Raw genomic sequence first — 18,364 nt, 5'->3', positions numbered from 1 at the left:
TATAAAGGGCCTACATGGGGACCGGACCAGCGTGTTTAGTAACTCTATTTGTACATTAAAATAGCGAGCAAATAAATTATGTTTGAACAGGTAATATTATCGGTCCTTTGGGTTTGAATAAACACGGGATCGTGGTTGGTAGCGAAATTGTCATACAATAGTGATCCCACGGTTTCAACCCAAACATGACAAATGTGAATGACGATACATATATCATGTACAGGTACAGGTAGCATGTATGATGAAAGTATGTAGTTGAGTTCACAGTGCACCCGCGAGTTCACGATTTGTCACCTACATAATACATGTATATGAAATTGACAAGTTCACGGTGCACCCGGTAAGTTCAAAACTTAATTTTTTGGCATATTTATTAAGTTTACATAACTTACGCCTAAATGGAATCGGCCAAATTTGTTGTTTTTGTAGGTCAACAGGGCAATTTGGACATAAAATCATAATTGTGACTTTAAGTTCGATAGAACTCAATGCCAAACGGCCGAAATAGTCAATGGGGTTTCTTTCACTTTTCAGCGTATGGACAGAAACCCTTTCCGCCAGTTATTACTTCAGCATTTTGGGTAAAGAATAACAAAAAATTGTAAGCTTTTTGGCAGAAATCGTACATCATGGCTTTAATTGTCAACTACATAATGTCATCTTTATCAATGACAAGGCTTCAAGGCTTGTCACCTACATATCGCTGGAGTTATCGAACTCACGGTGCACCGGTGAGTTTGTCACCTACATTAATGACATTGAGTCTATGGTGCACCGGTACGTTCAAAACTTGTCACCTACATAATCGCTGAAATTGTCGTGTTTACGGTACACCGGGCGAGTTAAAGACTTGTCACCTGCACGCTTGTATGATTTCAATGTGTAAGTTGGCGCATGAATAGACCTGTACATGTGACTCGACAGAAGTTGGTACATCGAACTACACCAGAACAACTACATATTACTTCCATCCACCAGAGATTGTTAGATTCTACCAGCGCAACTACTAGACCTTATACAGCCAGTAACTTTATACTGCATAACTACAAAACCTAGCTGACCACTTTGCTCTGCTGTTGGATAATTGGATACAATATCGAACACAATATGGCCAGCCAAACTTGTCATTTTGGCTTTATGCTTGCTTGCTTGCTGAGTCTTTCAACTCTTTCAACTATCCTAGCTCAACCAGTAGTTAGAGTAGAACAAGGAATGTTGATGGGTAAGACTGTTATGTTCTCAGAACACGAGTATATCAATATCGATAGAGAATTGGACGTGTATGAAGGAGTACCGTATGCTGAGGCGCCAGTAAGATTTGAACACCCAGTGAAAAAGACGGCATGGGCTGGAACTTACGATGCAACTTATGCGAGACCTTCTTGCTATCAAGCGCCGACACAAGATATAGTACAAGTCAGTGAGGATTGCTTGTACATGAATATCTATGTTCCCCGTGGCGTAAGTAAAGATAAATTATACAAGTACTTGTTTCCTTGGAAGTGAGATCCTGAGGGATAGGGGAGCTAGGGCAATTCCCCTACATGTACTTTTGTACCTTTTTGACCCTCCACGTCATATCATTATGGCCTATTCTCAAACACTTGAGAATGTTCTTGCAATCTTATTGGTTCTTACCCGTATGATATGACACAATATCACACACACCAATCGGGGGCGCATAGCAACGACGGGACTGATCGATTCCCAGCCCCAGGTAATTCCTTGTAAAATGTAGGATTTAATTTGATTAAAATTTGGTATGCTAATGATTAAAATATTCATTTGAATTGAAGTGTTTAAGAATGAGAATAAAGGTATTGTTTTTAGCCGCTGTCGTGCATCTATCGTCTCATATAACACGCGACATCATTATTTTAAGTAAAACAACGCGGCGAAGCCGAGTTGTTTTACGCTTTCAACAAACGATATACAATCCTCCCTGTTTCCATCCCGATTGACAAAAATGACATTATTCCATAAAACCAGGAACATTTTTTTTAGTATTACGTTTTAATACCGTTAAAAAGATATCACTAATTTCCAAAGAACCCTTGAAAACTGTATACCATATACGAAAACAAATTTAGTTAGACATGTTTTAGGTTCACATGTGAGGCTAAAAGGCTGTGCAATAATTATGGTGAACGGAATAAAGAGACTGTGCAATAATGATGAGACCCCCCTGGTAAAATTTCCAAATTTCCAAAAATGCTTTCTCCTCTCAGCCTGCCAAAAATTCATGAGTGTTACGCCTTTATCTAAGAAAGCCATAGTATTGTGGTCAAATGTATGCGTGAAAAATCATTTCTTCTCCCTAGTCATTTCATCATTTTGAAACTGCTGATTAGAAACTTCAAGAAAACCTCATTTATGTCAAAATTAATTTCAACGAATCATTGTTTTGTACTACATGATGGTTGGATATGTGAATGAGGGATCAGAGACAGAAGGGTTAAGGAAAAATGACAATCAAATCAATCATAACATTGATATCGAGAACGATTTGAACAATTTGCAAAACTGGACAACTTTGGGATGGTGGGAAAACGATCCCTCTATTCACAGATGTTTGAATTTGTCAAATTAGCAACATTTATGGCAAGTTGTGTAAAGAACGTTTTGTAATTTTAGCGGGTACTTTGTTATGAAACCTGTATTGTACAAACCACGATAGAAAAAGAATAACTATGACACGGCAAATTACTCCTTTTGTTGTTCGCAAGTACAGGAAGATAATAGTTCAAGTTCAGGTTCAGTCAGATACAGATTTTATTTAAAACCAAGTGTTCATTATGTTTCATACATGAATTAAGCCCATGGGAACCATTGCCTTTCTTACAGAGCCTCTGATTGGTTAAAAGGGCATTTCGTGATCCACAGCCACATCCCTCACTTTTCTCAAAAAAGTTGAGATTTTTATATCACTGGAAACCTCTGGCTACATAATGTTTATGTACAAAATATTTCTTGCAGATTAATTCGTTTAGCAAAGATATCGTGAAATTTGAATTTCGTTCTGGTGCACCAGAACGAAATTACAACGCATTGTCTATGGAGCAGTGTAATACACATAATCATGCATAACTCGCGAACGCAAAATCGGAATCAACTGAAATTTTGGGAATAGGTTTTTTCGTGGATATCTAATGAAAAATGGCATAAATAGAGGATGCTAGGATCACGAAATACTCCTTTAATTACATGTTATAATAATGTAACATTATTATAATTATTAGTGTTATTATTATTATTAGTAGTAGTAGTAGTACAAGTGGTAGTAGTGGTAGTAGTAGTAGTAGTAGTAGTAGTAGTAGTAGTAGTAGTAGTAGTAGTAGTAGTAGTAGTAGTAGTAGTAGTAGTAGTAGTAGTAGTAGTAGTAGTAGTAGTAGTAGTAGTAGTAGTAGTAGTAGTAGTAGTAGTAGTAGTAGTAGTAGTAGCAGCAGCAGCAGCAGCAGCAGCAGCAGCAGCAGTAGTAACAGTAGTAGCAGTAGTAGCAGTAGTAGCAGTAGTAGCAGTAGTAGCAGTAGTAGTAGTAGTAGTAGTAGTAGTAAATGTTTGTTATATCAATGACCCTTTTTCTAGGTCAATTTTGGTATATGGATAAGTCCTTTTTTAAAATATTCTCACTTTTCGGAAACTAACCCAATTTTGCCTCAATCTAGCCAAAATGTTTGAAATTTCGCAAACAGTTAGGGGGAAATTTGTAAAAACAAAGACAAAAAAGACAATTTGGGTTAAATTCAGCAGAATATTTTGACTTTTGGTATATCGATAGATCCAGATTTCAAAATGGTATATTGATGGGCCAACTTTAAATTTAGCGGCACACCCTACCAAAACCATACATGAGTACACCCCTCAGATGTAGAGGTATTATCTGTATGTTGCCATAGTATCAAAATATCCTTCATTTCTTTTCTCTTTCTATTGCTTTTGTTTTGTTTAATTATTTGCTTGATTACTTGGGCGTTCTTTGGTTGTTTTTTCTTTTGTTTAGGTAACCAACGCAGCTGTTATGGTATGGATCCACGGTGGTGGTTTTAGAGAAGGCTCCGGATCACAGGCAATCTACAACGGTGTACCACTTAGTGCAGTTGGTGAAGTTATACGCGTCAATATCAATTATCGTCTAGCAACCTTTGGCTTTCTCACCACAGGTAATAAAAGATACGCACATGATGAAACACTTTTTGGGAGGTGCTTGTTGGGAGGTGCTCATTCGATTATGGGTTTTTATGTTTAGTACCTTCAGTTTAAGTTTCCGGGGTCCATTTCACTAAACCTTACGAAGCTTCGTAAGTCTCGAAATCATTCGTAACTTACGACGAGTCGTAAGTTAAGGATATTCTTTTGGCGCAGTGTAAGCTTCTGTGCAGCCCGCATCCCCACACGTAATGGTAGACAAGGTATTGTTGGTCGAAGCAGCCAAAAAAATGGATTTTTATTATCTAAATCATACACTAAACTTACTTACGAACTGTACCCTTCGTAAGTAATAAGGATTTACTACAGGGACCCTTCGAAAAGTTACGTCAAGTATTGGGTATTCGTAACTTTACGAACAGTTATTTTAGTTACGAAGGGTTAAAAGTGTAGTGAAATGGACCCCTGGTTTCCTATATTTGATAAATATATTCGTGGTTTACAAACGCATTCCAGTTAGCCCAATCGATAAGGCGCTCGACTCTGGTGCCTGAAGATATGTGTTCGACAGACACTGTATAGTGTCATTAATGTCCAATGAATGCCGACCCAAATTTCGAAAATATCAGGGACTTTTTTTGTATTTCCCCAAATTGCAAAATATTACAGATTGTGGTCATTTCGCAAAAAGCAAAAAACAAAACAAAACAATTCTAATTGCAAATACCGCTCTGCAATTTTGATTTTACCCTTTGACCTATTTTGACATACTTCGTTAATTAGGCATTCTATGACCATTTACTTTTACCTTACCTTAACTTAACTTAATCTCACAGATATTGCTGTGACCTAACCTTTTTGAGGAAAGCATGTGCAAATGGAAGAAAAATATCCGTTCTCAAATTTGAAAAAAGAAATTCCGAGATAAAATAAAATAAATGTTGGTATTTGTACAGCGCCTTTCTCGTGTATCAAAGCGCTTTACATTTACTCCGTTATCGTTAAGAATATGTCAGCTGTCATACAATGCCCAATGCATGCTCATACCTTTAAGCGGCACTCAATGGACAATATTCATATCAGCTCCCCATTTCATCCCTGGGTAGAAAGAGGCAAGTAAGGTAAAGCGCCTTGCCCAAGAGCACAACACGATGGCACCGCCTGGACTCGAACTCGCATTCCACCAATTGCAAGGCAGACCCTGTACCGCTGTGCCACCGTGCCCCACAATAATCACCGCAATGGGGAAAGGCCATGACCTCGTGGGTTTAGCCTGGTTTTAATGGTTAGTGATTACGAAACATTATAAGGAATCCCTTGGCCTTAATGATTGGTGACAAAGAAGCAACATCCAACCATTTCATATTATATTAAACCAAACGCCTTTATTTGTCATTTTGCTTTAATAGGTGACGATATTCTACCAGGCAACTATGGAATGATGGATCTAGTTGAAGCCTTGAAATGGATCCAAACAAATATCCACGGTAAACACGATGAAATTTGATAAAGAAAACTGGAATGCCTTATTTACGAACCATTATATAGAAGTTTGTATATAATACGGTCAAACGTAAAGCAGATCAGGATTATTATTAAACTGAAAAAAATTGGTGTCACAGCGACACCTGCTAGGAGTCAACTGTAAATGACACTGACAAAGGTGTTGTTTTGACTTTAAACTTGGTGTAATCGACAATAATGATATGTTATACTTTAATTTACGGTGACACCGTAAGTGTCCGACCGACACTTTTCGGTGATCATTTAGTGACTTACGCCAAACCGGTGTAAGATTAATTGAAATGACTCCTAGGGTGTCAAAAAGTGGCGGGAAAAGCGCACAATTTTTAGGTGTCAGAATACTATGAGTTTGAGCGTCTGACAACATATTAACGCATGCGCCTTGGCACAAACAGAAGTGTCTCGACATTCTTGTCGCCATTTTATCCATGTTATCGAGCCCTGTAAGTACCAAACTGCTACACTTCTAGACATTTGTGATAATAATCATGATAACATTAGCGTAAATTATGTAAGCTTTGATTACTTTTGCGTCGACTGAATGAAGAAGTAAATTACAATTTCACTGTCAGAGACTTGGCATTTTGTGGATTTTGGGCTGCTGTGTTGGTAAGCTTACTCACTGGTTGAATGATTAATGAAAACAAAATCATGAAATGATGCAATGGATGTATCGGGTGATTTTGGATTAGTTATCGTATATCATGATTATTATCAAAAATGTCCTGAAATCTTGCAGTTAAGTACATACAGACTCGATAGCATGGACAAAATTTCCCAAGATACGCCCCAATTAGGGTGTAAATATCTCAAATATCTCAATATGACACCTTATAGAGCCAATTTAACACCCTGTTTTGGGTGTAATGACCTTTTTTGAAAACGGGTCCTCAGGTGGCCACCCTAGGTGTCAAAATGAACATGACACCCAAAGGTGAATTTCTTACACCCATAAAAGAGTAAATTTGACACATTTAGGAGGCCGCCTGAGGACCCATTTTGTGACATTAGTTTTAGTGTGAAAATGACACCAAATATTTTTTCAGTGTACGTATAATTATCACTATAATAATAATCATTATTATTATTATTATTATTATTATTATTATTATTATTATTATTATTATCTTAGTGTTTTTAGTATCATCATTCATTTCTTTCTTTGTATTTAAGCATTTGGTGGCAATAGAGACAAAGTGACGATATTTGGCCAAAGTGCAGGATCTGCCGGTGTCAACTACCTCATACTCTCCAAGCAGAGTAGGGGTCTCTTCAACCAAGCTATAATGGAGGTATTTTATCTAAACAGTGTATTCAGAAAACCATCAACAGTTAATATTTGCAGAGCTCCCGGTTTAATTTAGAATAATGTTGAAAATATTTTTACTTACTTGGAAAACCTGGCATCTTGCTAATTTACCCGCTAAATATCCTTTTGAAATGAACACATTCATCTGAAGTGGGACACACACCGACATCGCCTGGTTAATAATTACATTGTACAGCAGAGACACTAAAATCAATACCCGGGATCGATACACGTGAATGTGCTATGCACGATTTGATATTCAGATGATAAATCTTTAGTTACCGGGGTAGTAAATGATGAATATCTCCCGTAATGTTTTTTATTCTAAAGAAGCCATATTTGTTTGCTTGCACTTGAATATATGCGCTGAAATGATATTATTCGTTAGCTTGCGTATTGAGAAAGAACTGTGTGTATTGAGCTCAAAAACTGACAAAAATTCTGATTTTATATGTGCCGAACTATAGCGCAGCGTAGGCCACTCGTGGAGGCAGTCTAAAAGCAGATGATCTCATGGCGTATACCATGCTCACTCACACACACATAGATCAGTCACCAGGCTATTGTCAATAGCGTTAGTCGGATGTCCTATGCGTCTCAAAACTTTTAAACAGGTCGGAACAAAACGGAACCATGGCAATTTCTGCCATTAATATACCGGGGCGATGACACTGTGGGACACACAGTTACAGCCTCTAATAGCCTACATAATAACGAAAAGATGAGATACTAAACATAAACCTAGCATATCACTTATTTTGGATTTTCTTCACAGAGCGGAGCTGCTATAGCGCCTTGGGCGTTCCAAGAAACCAGTCAAGGACGAGATATAGCGTTTAATATGGGAGCAGCATTGGGATGTACCGCTACTGATGCTACTCAGCTACGTCAATGTTTACGAGATGCCACACCTCAGGAACTTTATGATGCTGGTGAAGCTGTAAGCACGGATGATAGAAAATAAAAGAACGGAAGAGATAATTTCTTCACCACCTCAAACATTTATAATAGTCCTAATCCTATAACTGAATTTATAAGATAACAATTAAAATTGTCTAAAGACACACTTTTTCCCACTAAATGCGACGACCCGCAAAATGTCCCGACGGATGGTGTTTATATGCGGTCACACAGGTAACTGAAACATAACCCTTTACTTATTCTGATTTTTAAACAAATTCCCAATCTTGGGGCGGTGAAAGTATTGTTGATGATTTGGATGAACATGATGAATAAAAGTTGGTTATTGACAACTGATATATTTACTTCTCTTTTCTACAGTCTGGATTCCTCTCAGCTATTTGTATCGACAACAACTTCTTGGATGATCATCCTTTGAATCTGATACAAAGTCAAGACTTTCAGAGGACTACATTGATGTTAGGATCCAATGCTGATGAAGGAACACTGAGGATACTACGCCTGTTTCCACCATACGCTACTAGGGAAGATCCGCCATTCGTTAGTGAACAGGTGTTCAAATTGGTGAGGTTTAAATTAATTATATAGCGCTGGCAAAAACGGAAAGTCGGTAACATATTTCCCCGGGGGGGGCACTCCAACTTTGGAGGTGACGCGTATGTAGGGTTGTTAAGACCCCTTTTTCAGCATCGCTGTCACCCAAAGACCCCATATTTTTTACAAACACATGTTCTGTCACCCGAAGACCCCTTATTTTTTCATTTGATCTGTCACCCAAAGACCCTTACTTGTTAAATTTTAACAGCAACTTTCATTTATCACTGATTTTGTCACTTATTTTGATAAAACAAAGAAATTTGAAGTCATTTGGAACTAGAAATTCGATTTTCGAGGGTTTCTGTTGCGCTGTTTCGGCTCTCACCCAAAGATTCTATTAAAAAAAAGGATAAGTTCTCACCCAATAACCCCATATTTTGCTCTCACCGAATGCCAAAAATCATGCTCTCACCCAATGACCCCATATTTTTTACATTTTGCTCTCACCGAATGCCCCTAAGTGCGAAAGTGCCAGCCCTACACCTATATCCATTTCAAATTGAAGTGCCCTCCGGGCATATTTTGCCCTCTGTAATCAGTATATTACAAGTAAATATTTGATCAGAGTAATTAAATGAGATGTGCTCAGATATCTAAGTAAGGAGCAAAAATACAATGAAAACATAAAGAAATGAACATTTGAAAACATCAAACTAGTGCTAGTACTGAGCAAGATAAAAAATGACTATTACTAAATTTAATTTCTGACATTGGTTGAGTCAGATCATATATGTTTGAATTCTAAATCGATACAAGTTTGCAGTGTCCATGATTTCCCAGAAAAGACCGTTTACCGAGCCCGTTTTATGCCAAAAATCAATTAATTTTCAACCAGGCAAAAAATACTAAATTTTGATTACTTTGTGCACATCTTGGACCTATTTTTGCGGATGCATGTATTAATTTTGTTGGTTTACTCGAATCACTTTGGCTAGAATATAATTATCGTGATGCATGTGACTTTTAACTAACCTTGAATTTTTGATTTGTGACACACATCTTCATCAAAAGAAGTCCTATGATGTTGTGATGGACTCGCCTTGAAGGCGACTTCTGGTCGAATGAGGGCATTGTATAAGGTTGGCAATTCCAGTCCTTGATCGCGATTTAGTTCTGGCGATTACTTCTGATGAAGATGTGTGTCACACATCGAAAGTTCAAGGTTGGTTGAATTTTTGTGCTGAAAGTCAGTTTAAATTTTTCAGTTCGGGGGCACTCGTAATAACCGGACGTCTCTGATTTCAAAGACGGGTCAGTGATTTCACATACGGGGGTCTGTGATATCACATACGTCGTGCTTTGTTGACAGCTGGGCACTCGATGCAGCACATCGGAATGAAGCTGAGTGTATTAGAATAAGCTTTCCTATGTTTAGCAAATATCTACCTGTGCAAAAATTATATCTATCTGTGCAAATTCTGACAAATGGTCCCAGAACACACTTAGATTGCAATGGCCAAAATCAAATGTTTTGAAGTAAAAAAATCCCAATTTTACTATCCAATTCATGAATTGGATAGTAAAATTAGCAGGCACTCAACATGCTCAACTTCGGCTAGCTACAACCCTGATAAGGCCTATACACAAAATTATTCCCACTGCGCTGGCACGTTCATCAAAATTACTTATATCGTTTGCGACTGGGTTTTGAAACTAGGGAGTATGTGATTTATGAGACGTCTCTGAAATATGATACTGTTATGTGACATGACGCTTCAAGAGTATTTGATATCAGAGACGTCTTTGAATTAGCAGTGCCCCCGAACTGAAATTGTTTATCACATTTAACATGTTTATAAACCATGGACAGGCAACTTCTAAATTAGTACATTACACTTGGTTAACCCACCCATTTGTCACGTCTGAACATTCAGCCTTTGCATTATGTGCAAATACTGGTTGGAACCCTGGCGGTGATTAGTTCGCTCATGTGTAAAAATTGAGTTTTGAAATCCCTTGGCCAAAGAACTTACTGCTAATTGTCTTGTTGTAACCCGCACGAAACTTGGAGAGCTGATGCTGGCTGCGAAAGTCACCTGTGGAATGTTTAGTGAAAGCGACAACCCGTTAAGTGTGCTGAGGCTTGTGGATCAACGTCTAGGCGTTGTGCCTGTGCGTTGCACACTATAAATTACTGCGTTTTATACCGTATATTGCTTCATATTTGTCATTCATTTTTACGACAACTTCTTTTGATTTAGCGAGATCCGTTTTGTTTTGGTTACATGTTGGATCCAAATAAAGGAAGTTCTGTACTACTTACCATCCCAGCAAACACAAAAAGCTTTAAAAAGGTTTTGCAAATGTTTTATACAGGTTATATTTGGAGTTTTTGGTTTTGGTAAAAACGTTCTAATAACATTAATATGTCTGGTAATATAAAGGTCATGAAAATGTTTTGTATGAAAACACATTACAAAAATATACAAATATATTTGTAAAATGTTTTTATAATGATATTATAAAAATAATAGTGTTTACAAACACGTTTTACCAAATATTTTGTCAACACTTAAATAATATTATGTTAGAATATTTGTAGTAAGTTATCATAAAATCATATTGATAAAATGTTTTTGAAAATTATGAAAACGTTTTATACTCTTTATACCAAATATACCCTTTACATAACCCAACGTTTTCTGGCAACCTTTTCTAACCTTTTTGCTAATGGTGTCGAAGACATTTTGTGTTTGCTGGGATGCTTACAATGTTACAATAATAATATGAAAAATGTTCATCATTTTTTATGCCCCTAATGATTGAGAACATTCACAAATATACCTTACAATGTTATGCTTTGTTAATTTTTCAAACGTTACTTCTTTAGCTTGCACTTAGTTGTTTCTCCTGTATCTTTCAATTGTTTTCACAATTCCTGTGTCACCAACCACATTATAACTTCAGGTTGTGGGTGGGCTAGGAAATCCCATCATTGAAGATTCAGTCTACCAGCAATACTTGGATTGGACAATCCAGGATCAAGACAACGTGGACTTCTTCCGACCTTTAGTGGACAGTGGAACAGATCCTTGGGCCGCGAGTAATGATATCGTTGCTAGAGCTCATTCAATGGCAGGGGACCAAGTTTACCTTTATCAGGTATGTTGCATCGAGTGTATTGTGACCTGTCACGGCGAATGAGCCGTAAATTCCTCCCCGGTCAAAATTGTTTTATTTCGTGTTTAGAAAATATACATCATAAGCTTTAAAATGGTATATTATTTGACTTCAAACGATATCCAGAAGCGTGGTTATGGTTTGTTGAACATTGCTCCTTCAATAAAATGGTAGCTTTTTTCGTTTCGACGTGTGTCTCTTTTTCCACATTGCTGGCAATAAATATCAAACAGTCATAATTGGCGGTCATATCAAATCATCTCCAAGTCAACGAGGTTCAAGAAAGTTCTCTCATTGTTAATTGTTGGTTATACATACCTATACAAAATACAGTGCCTGGTAACCCACCACTTGAACAGGATTTAGCCAAAGCAAACAAAGACCAGAGCTATAAAAAATGCGGTTGCCATCTAAGGCAGAAGCTTATTATCGTCTTCAACAATAGGATTATTGATCGGTGTTTGACTATCAAAATGAGATTGATGTCGCCCCAGCTAGATATGCCGATGAATACGACCTGCATGTACATTTCACACTGTAGTTCAGAATACAATTTAGGGAATTTACGGCTCATTCGAGCTGTACGGTCACATTTAGTTATACGCGTGTGTTAAAATAAAATATAAGATAAAAACGATAGGGATGTGTGTTTTACTATCCTCTGACGTGTAATAGACGATCATGAGGCAGGTTTATTGGACCCGCCTATCCTCTATGACAAGATATATTTGTTTATTTTATTTATTTACCCAGGTTGGTCCGTGAGGGACACATGCTAATCCATGGGAAATCCATGGACCGTTCCAAGCTCATACAATAAAAATGCACAAGCCTCGAAAGCCAGTGTAGTCTAATAAGATGCCCAGTTTTGATAAACAAAGCAAGAAATGGAAGAAAATAGCCAGGAAAGGGAGAAAGGGGAGAAGGCCACTCCCAAACATTGTACAATTTTACTCTTAGCCCTTACTTCGTGAGAGAGGAAATTGGAATTCGAATCTCAAGCCCCGATACAAAGGCTAAAATATACCCCTGAAAGTAGCGGGTAATCCCCAAACAGTTGCCATTTGTATTTTCTACCGTTACATCACACTCAGCCTAGTTATGCTAACCAAATACTACGCATTATTGATTTTTTGTAACAGATGACACATGATCCAACAGTGTCTTTTTACTGGAATCCAATTCAGAATCCCACATGGATTGGAGCCTGTCATAGTGAGGAAATTCAATTTGTCTTTGGCTTTCCTTTCATGCAAGGGAGGCCGGAGCTGAGTGGACCAGAGAAAGAATTCAGTGTCAAGATAATGCGCTTTTGGAGTGAATTTGCCAAGACAGGGTAAATATATCAACATCTAGTTGTTTCCTTACGGTAGTAAAATGTGTCAAATTAAAGCAATAATGTGTGATTTGCATAAAGAATAGATTCCTATTTAAATGTTGGTTTTCACTGATCACATTATCCCCTTTCAATTTCGAGCCAAACAAATGAGGTATAACGAAGAAAATTGTGATTTCATTCCAGCGCCTAGAATGCGTGTACTACGCTCATCGATCGTATTACATATGTAATACTGCACGGAGCATCGCGCTCGACGTGTGTACACATAAGCTGACATCAACGAGATATATTAGCAAGCACTCGATCGGTGAACTCTGAAAAAAACCCGGGTATATAAAAAGTTAAATTTTACTGTTGTTAAAGCACTTCAGGCTTAGTCTTTTACGTGGTATTTTAGTACACCACTGGGCATTATAATTATGCAAAAAGTAGAAATCCGAGTAAAATTGAAGGCGTCGCAGTAAAGCAAATCACACATTATGGCTAAAGGTTTTACTGTTTATCCTTGAACTCCTTTTTGATGTTGCCAAGCTAAAATATACCAATAGCATTACAATATTAAGATGTATTACATAATCATGACGTCGTTTTAACTATTCATCCTGGTTTAAATAAAAGTATACTTGTCCTCCAGGATATTTCCCATCCAACAACAAGCTGCTGATAGGCTTGGAGACTATGTATTTGATCTACAGACTTGTCTCTTTGTAATCTAGAGTGTCCTCCAACATGGTTACTAAGCCCCACCTATTTAGTTTTAGAACAACGCAGTATATGGGAAGTAAAACCTTTAACCTTTACCTAAAATTACCTTATATGGGAAGTAAAACATTTGACCTTTAGCTGTACATCAGCATTTAATAAACATTAAAATGCGAAACATAAATGACTTGGGTTCCCCTGCTGGATATGGATAAGGCTTTACAATTTCGACCGTATCAATTTGGAATTAAATTAACCAGATGGTTATCTTCCACAATAAAGGATAGGGCGCATGTACAACGAAACGTTTTTAAAATGTTTTAAACGGGTTTTATTTAGGGTTTGCACTTACGTGAAAACTTTGTAATAACGTTAAAATGTCGAGTTATATAAAACCAAGGCCTTTATGCGTTACATAATTAAAACGCCCAGTCAGATGTATTAAACACCTGTCTAACAGAGAGTCATCCAATTTCAAAAAGTGGACGTTGATTGTACACTCTCATGTACATATATTTCTAAAGATGTCCCTAGGTGTTCCTAGGTCCGTTTACAATGCCCTAGCTAGTTATGATAATTCCCATAGGTGTATCTTTGCGAAATGAAAGGTGTGTTAATTGTGTTAAAATTTTAACATGAGAAATGGATGAAGAAAGTTATGTTTATTTCGATGTTGTAGCCTGCTGATTTTAGTTTTTCGATGTGTGGTATAGGATTCCAAAACATTGTGTAAAAGTATACAACCTAATGCGAGCACTGATGAGTGCCACGAAATAGCACGTTTTCAATGGGAACCGGCGCTATACCAGTAGTGAAGCATGAACTGACATTAACATAAGTCACCCAATTTTGGAAACTGGGCGCTGATTGTATACTGATCTTATGATTGTCAATAATTTCTAATATGTCAGTGCTCAAATCGGCCTCAATAGATGAATAAAAGCTTCAGTCTGTTGATGCTTAACTTAACTTAACTTAACTAACCTAGGCCTGGTAAATTTTTGATCCAGCCATATTGCATACTCGTATGTGGCACTCTCCTGGACTTATTTTCATTTACACTTTGTAATTAAACAGGTCCCCGAGTGTGTCAAGTGACCCACAGAATGAGATGTATTGGCCCACATTTACCGTTCCTGAACTCAATTACAAGGTATTGGCTCTCGATTTGACTACAGGCAGAGCTCTTAGTGCAAGCTCTGTCCGATTTTGGAATGACCTTGTACCTAAGTTGGAAACTTATACTGGTAAGTACTACTTGTGAAAGTTTCTTATGCATATTATCATGATTATCCAGTGTCTGTGTCGATATCTAAACACGGTGTTAAGAAATTAAACATGTTTATAGATTTCAAATCATTATTTCTAGAAATTGTTTCTTTAAGTCGAGTCGACTCGATTCACACGAGTCACTATACAATCCTCATAAGAAATGGTTAATTTTAGTCGAATAAAGGCACGTGTACATTATGTAGTCAACTACAAGTCTGGATTAGTCAGTAGTCAGGTCATTTTTAGGGTAATATCAATGCTCATGATGATTTGCAACAAAAAGAGAGACAGTGACTGGAAAGTCACCACACGTTCTTTTTGACAATGATTATCTCAACAAAAGATACGTATGTTTATTTGATCAACTTTATTGGTATAATATTAAGTTATAAACCACCATTACATTCTCATTGTTTTCAGAGGAGCTGCCGGAAGTTGAACGTGAATGGAAGGATCAATTCTACAACTGGAAATACACAGCGATGCCAGATTGGTGGGATGCGTTTAACGCATACAAACGCACTACATGTGATACGGAAGGGTGCAAATGAATACAACGAATGATTAATATAAACTCTGACCCTAAGACATGCTAAAGTAGAGAGTACGTCACGTTATATGAGTTTCATTTTGGTCATTCGTTTAACTCGGCAAAATGACACGACCCCCGGGGGTTACATAAATGGCGTATTAATTTAGTACTAGGCGGTTACCCTTACCCATATTTGGCAGAATAGCTGGGCGCGATTACGTAGCTGATGGTGACTGTACCCACTAAGTTTCATGCCCATAAAACAGTTTTTACTAATTTGACCTCAGATGACCCTAGATGTCCCCAAAATGACCTTCCAAAAATTTGGCTCTTAAATGTTGACTGTACCCACCAAGTTTCCTGCCTACATGACAGTTTTTGCTAATTTGACCTCAGGTGACCTTGACCCACTAACCAATACAAACTTGTTCTACCTGTGTCAAGATGCACCCACCCACCACATTTGAGGAACGCGCGACCCTAGTCTCAGAGAAAAGAGGTAAATAAGGAAAATGGGCCCCCTGTAGGACTACAAGTAACCAAGTTTTAAAAAAAGGTCCCCGTAGGACTACTTACATCTAACACAAACCCACCCCATACACATTGGAATACTCAGTAAATATAAGGAAAATGGGAGCCCTGTAGGACTACATGCAACAAAGTATAAAAGGTCCCCCGTAGGACTACTTTCATCTAACACCCACCATCTCACACCCCATACACGTAGGACTCCTCAGTAAATAATAATAATCTTGGGTACACTAAAAGCATGCACATTGTGAATAAGAGAGACTGGCCTTGGCAACCTATGGGGAGCAAGAGAGACGACACCCCCGGGGGGAGGAGTCCCAGGGTCGGATGACTTGACAAACATAAACTTCTTCTTGCCAGGACAGAACTACACCCACCCATCGAGTTTGAGGCCCGTGCGACCTACGACTGGCTCACATTAGCAGTTACAGACACACAGACAGACAGACAAACAGATCTACAGAGAATAGCGTATTATTATATAAATATTGCTCCCTTCAGCCAAATTTATACTTGATCACTTGATTTACAGAAAGACAGTTCTCGTCTATATGCTTTTATACGTACTACATGAGCGTCGAGCCGTTTAAGCTGTTAATCTTTTATGCAGCTAACTGAAATACTATTATGTTAAACATTAATAATGAAAATAAAGAACGAGTTTTCAATATGTTATCACTGACATATGGATTGAAACAATTAAGAAAATAGAAAAAAAGAATTTGAAAGTAATAATGAGTCGTCAAAGTCAGTCATTTTAATCATCAATGCAGTATTTTTATGTACTGTGTACGTCCGGATGGTCTAACAGTTGTCACTACAATATAACAAAACCATCTCTGATGCGTTAGTGATATGGGGAAGGTTGAATTAAAACTGTACCCTTTGGTATAATATAAATATACCATTTTAATCACTTTTTACAATTTCATAGAATAAATGATCAAAGACATACTTGCTTGCCATGTGTCTTAACTTGGTATTTGAATATTGCCGCCTAAAAATGTTTATTGCCGCCTAATCAATATGGTGTATTATGATGTTCAATAATAGTTATCGTAGACAAGCTTATTTTATGACCTCTGCATCAGTAATGACAAGTTTGAATGTTGGTGCGTGGATTACTTACATGAATGTGAATCGTTTTAAGTGGTTTTTAAAAGATCACCGTTTATTACTTTTAAGTAATAAACGGTGATCTTTAAAAAGCCTTAATGTACGATCTTTTTTCAGAATATACCTTTTTTTTTCAAAACCGATATTTTGGTATATTTGTAATACTTACACATGTTTCAACTTACATCTATGAGCAAACTGTAAAATTCACCCTATTTGTAGTAAAACGGGTTGATTTTATGTTGGTCCGACATATTATCATAATTTTCAGATTATGATAATATGTCGGAACGATCGCAAATCTTAGTCTCCTACGAAGCCAGTTTGGTTAAGCTCCGAGCGTAACCAGACTGGCTGCGTATGAGACTAACTCTGAGGCCGCATCGTCGTCCTAATCCAAAAAGTGCGAGATATTTCGAGTGATAGAGGTGAAGTTTATGATGTTGTTTCTTTGCAAAGTTCGCGTTTTTCGCGTCCAAATGTATTAGAAACTTTCATAATGATTGCATATTAACTATTTTATCATTTTGGAAGAAAAAAAATCTAAAAAATTTAAAAGATCGTACATACATTTAAAAGAAACAGGAATAACAAGGGTAAGTTAAATTAGTACCGTTTGAAAAAATAACAAAATATAACATTGTAAGCATGGTAGGTCGTAGGAAATTATTTGTATTATAAGTTAAGTTATCTTGTAAATATAATTTTGAGTTCAAATAAAGCAACTATAGAATCTCTTACTTTGCTAACATAACCACAATGACAGTGAGTTTCATTGGTTTATAGGTGCGTTTCTTTTTTTTGGTTTTCTTTCTTTTCTAAGGTATGTCTGTGTATACCTTTCTCTTTTTTGGCTTTGACTGTTTTGTTATTATCTGTGTTATCGTCGTCGTTATCATCATCATCAAAGAGCCATGCAGAGGTTGATTTAAGGAAAAGGGCCATATCAGCAAAGATGCCCGACCCCCAGCTAAAACAAAATGTTTTAAAACGAGTTTTGGTTTTGACAGAAACGTTTTAGTAACATTTAAATGTCGGATTATATAAAGGTCTCGAAAATATTTTTAAAACGTTTCATATGAAAAAACACTACAACATTTTAAAAATGTTATCAAAATGTGGTTCCAAAATAATTTTGGTAAACATATTTGCAAAATATTTTGTCAACACTGAAGAATAACATTATATAAGAATATTTTGCATCAAGTTTTCAGATTTTTTTTTCGTTATTTGCAGTTGGTCCCCTGGATCCAGA

The 18,364-nt window shown here is 37.1% G+C and overlaps 1 protein-coding gene across 1 annotated transcript; it reads left to right on the top strand.

Moving 5' to 3' along the window:
- The first annotated feature begins 932 nt into the window (after nt 1–932).
- Nucleotides 933–17,026, top strand: LOC140159366 (acetylcholinesterase-like). The gene is made up of 10 exons (XM_072182814.1): nt 933–1,461; nt 4,001–4,160; nt 5,556–5,633; nt 6,844–6,962; nt 7,755–7,919; nt 8,261–8,464; nt 11,405–11,599; nt 12,760–12,953; nt 14,736–14,905; nt 15,351–17,026. Exons 1-10 carry the CDS (start codon nt 1,108–1,110, stop codon nt 15,479–15,481), a joined length of 1,770 nt encoding a protein of 589 aa, XP_072038915.1. The 5' UTR covers nt 933–1,107; the 3' UTR covers nt 15,482–17,026.
- The last annotated feature ends 1,338 nt before the right edge of the window (nt 17,027–18,364 follow it).

The sequence above is a fragment of the Amphiura filiformis genome, chromosome 8, assembly GCF_039555335.1.
Source record: "Amphiura filiformis chromosome 8, Afil_fr2py, whole genome shotgun sequence".
Taxonomy (NCBI): Eukaryota; Metazoa; Echinodermata; class Ophiuroidea; order Amphilepidida; family Amphiuridae; genus Amphiura; species Amphiura filiformis.
This window is presented reverse-complemented; position numbering and strand designations above follow the sequence as displayed.

Coding starts and splice junctions, on each gene's coding strand:
- LOC140159366 (XM_072182814.1), top strand. CDS start 1,108: ATGGCCAGCCAAACTTGTCATTTTGGCTTTATGCTTGCTTGCTTGCTG. Junction 8,465..11,404: donor GTGAACAGGTGTTCAAATTG/GTGAGGTTTAAA, acceptor TTATAACTTCAG/GTTGTGGGTGGGCTAGGAAA. Junction 14,906..15,350: donor TAAGTTGGAAACTTATACTG/GTAAGTACTACT, acceptor CATTGTTTTCAG/AGGAGCTGCCGGAAGTTGAA.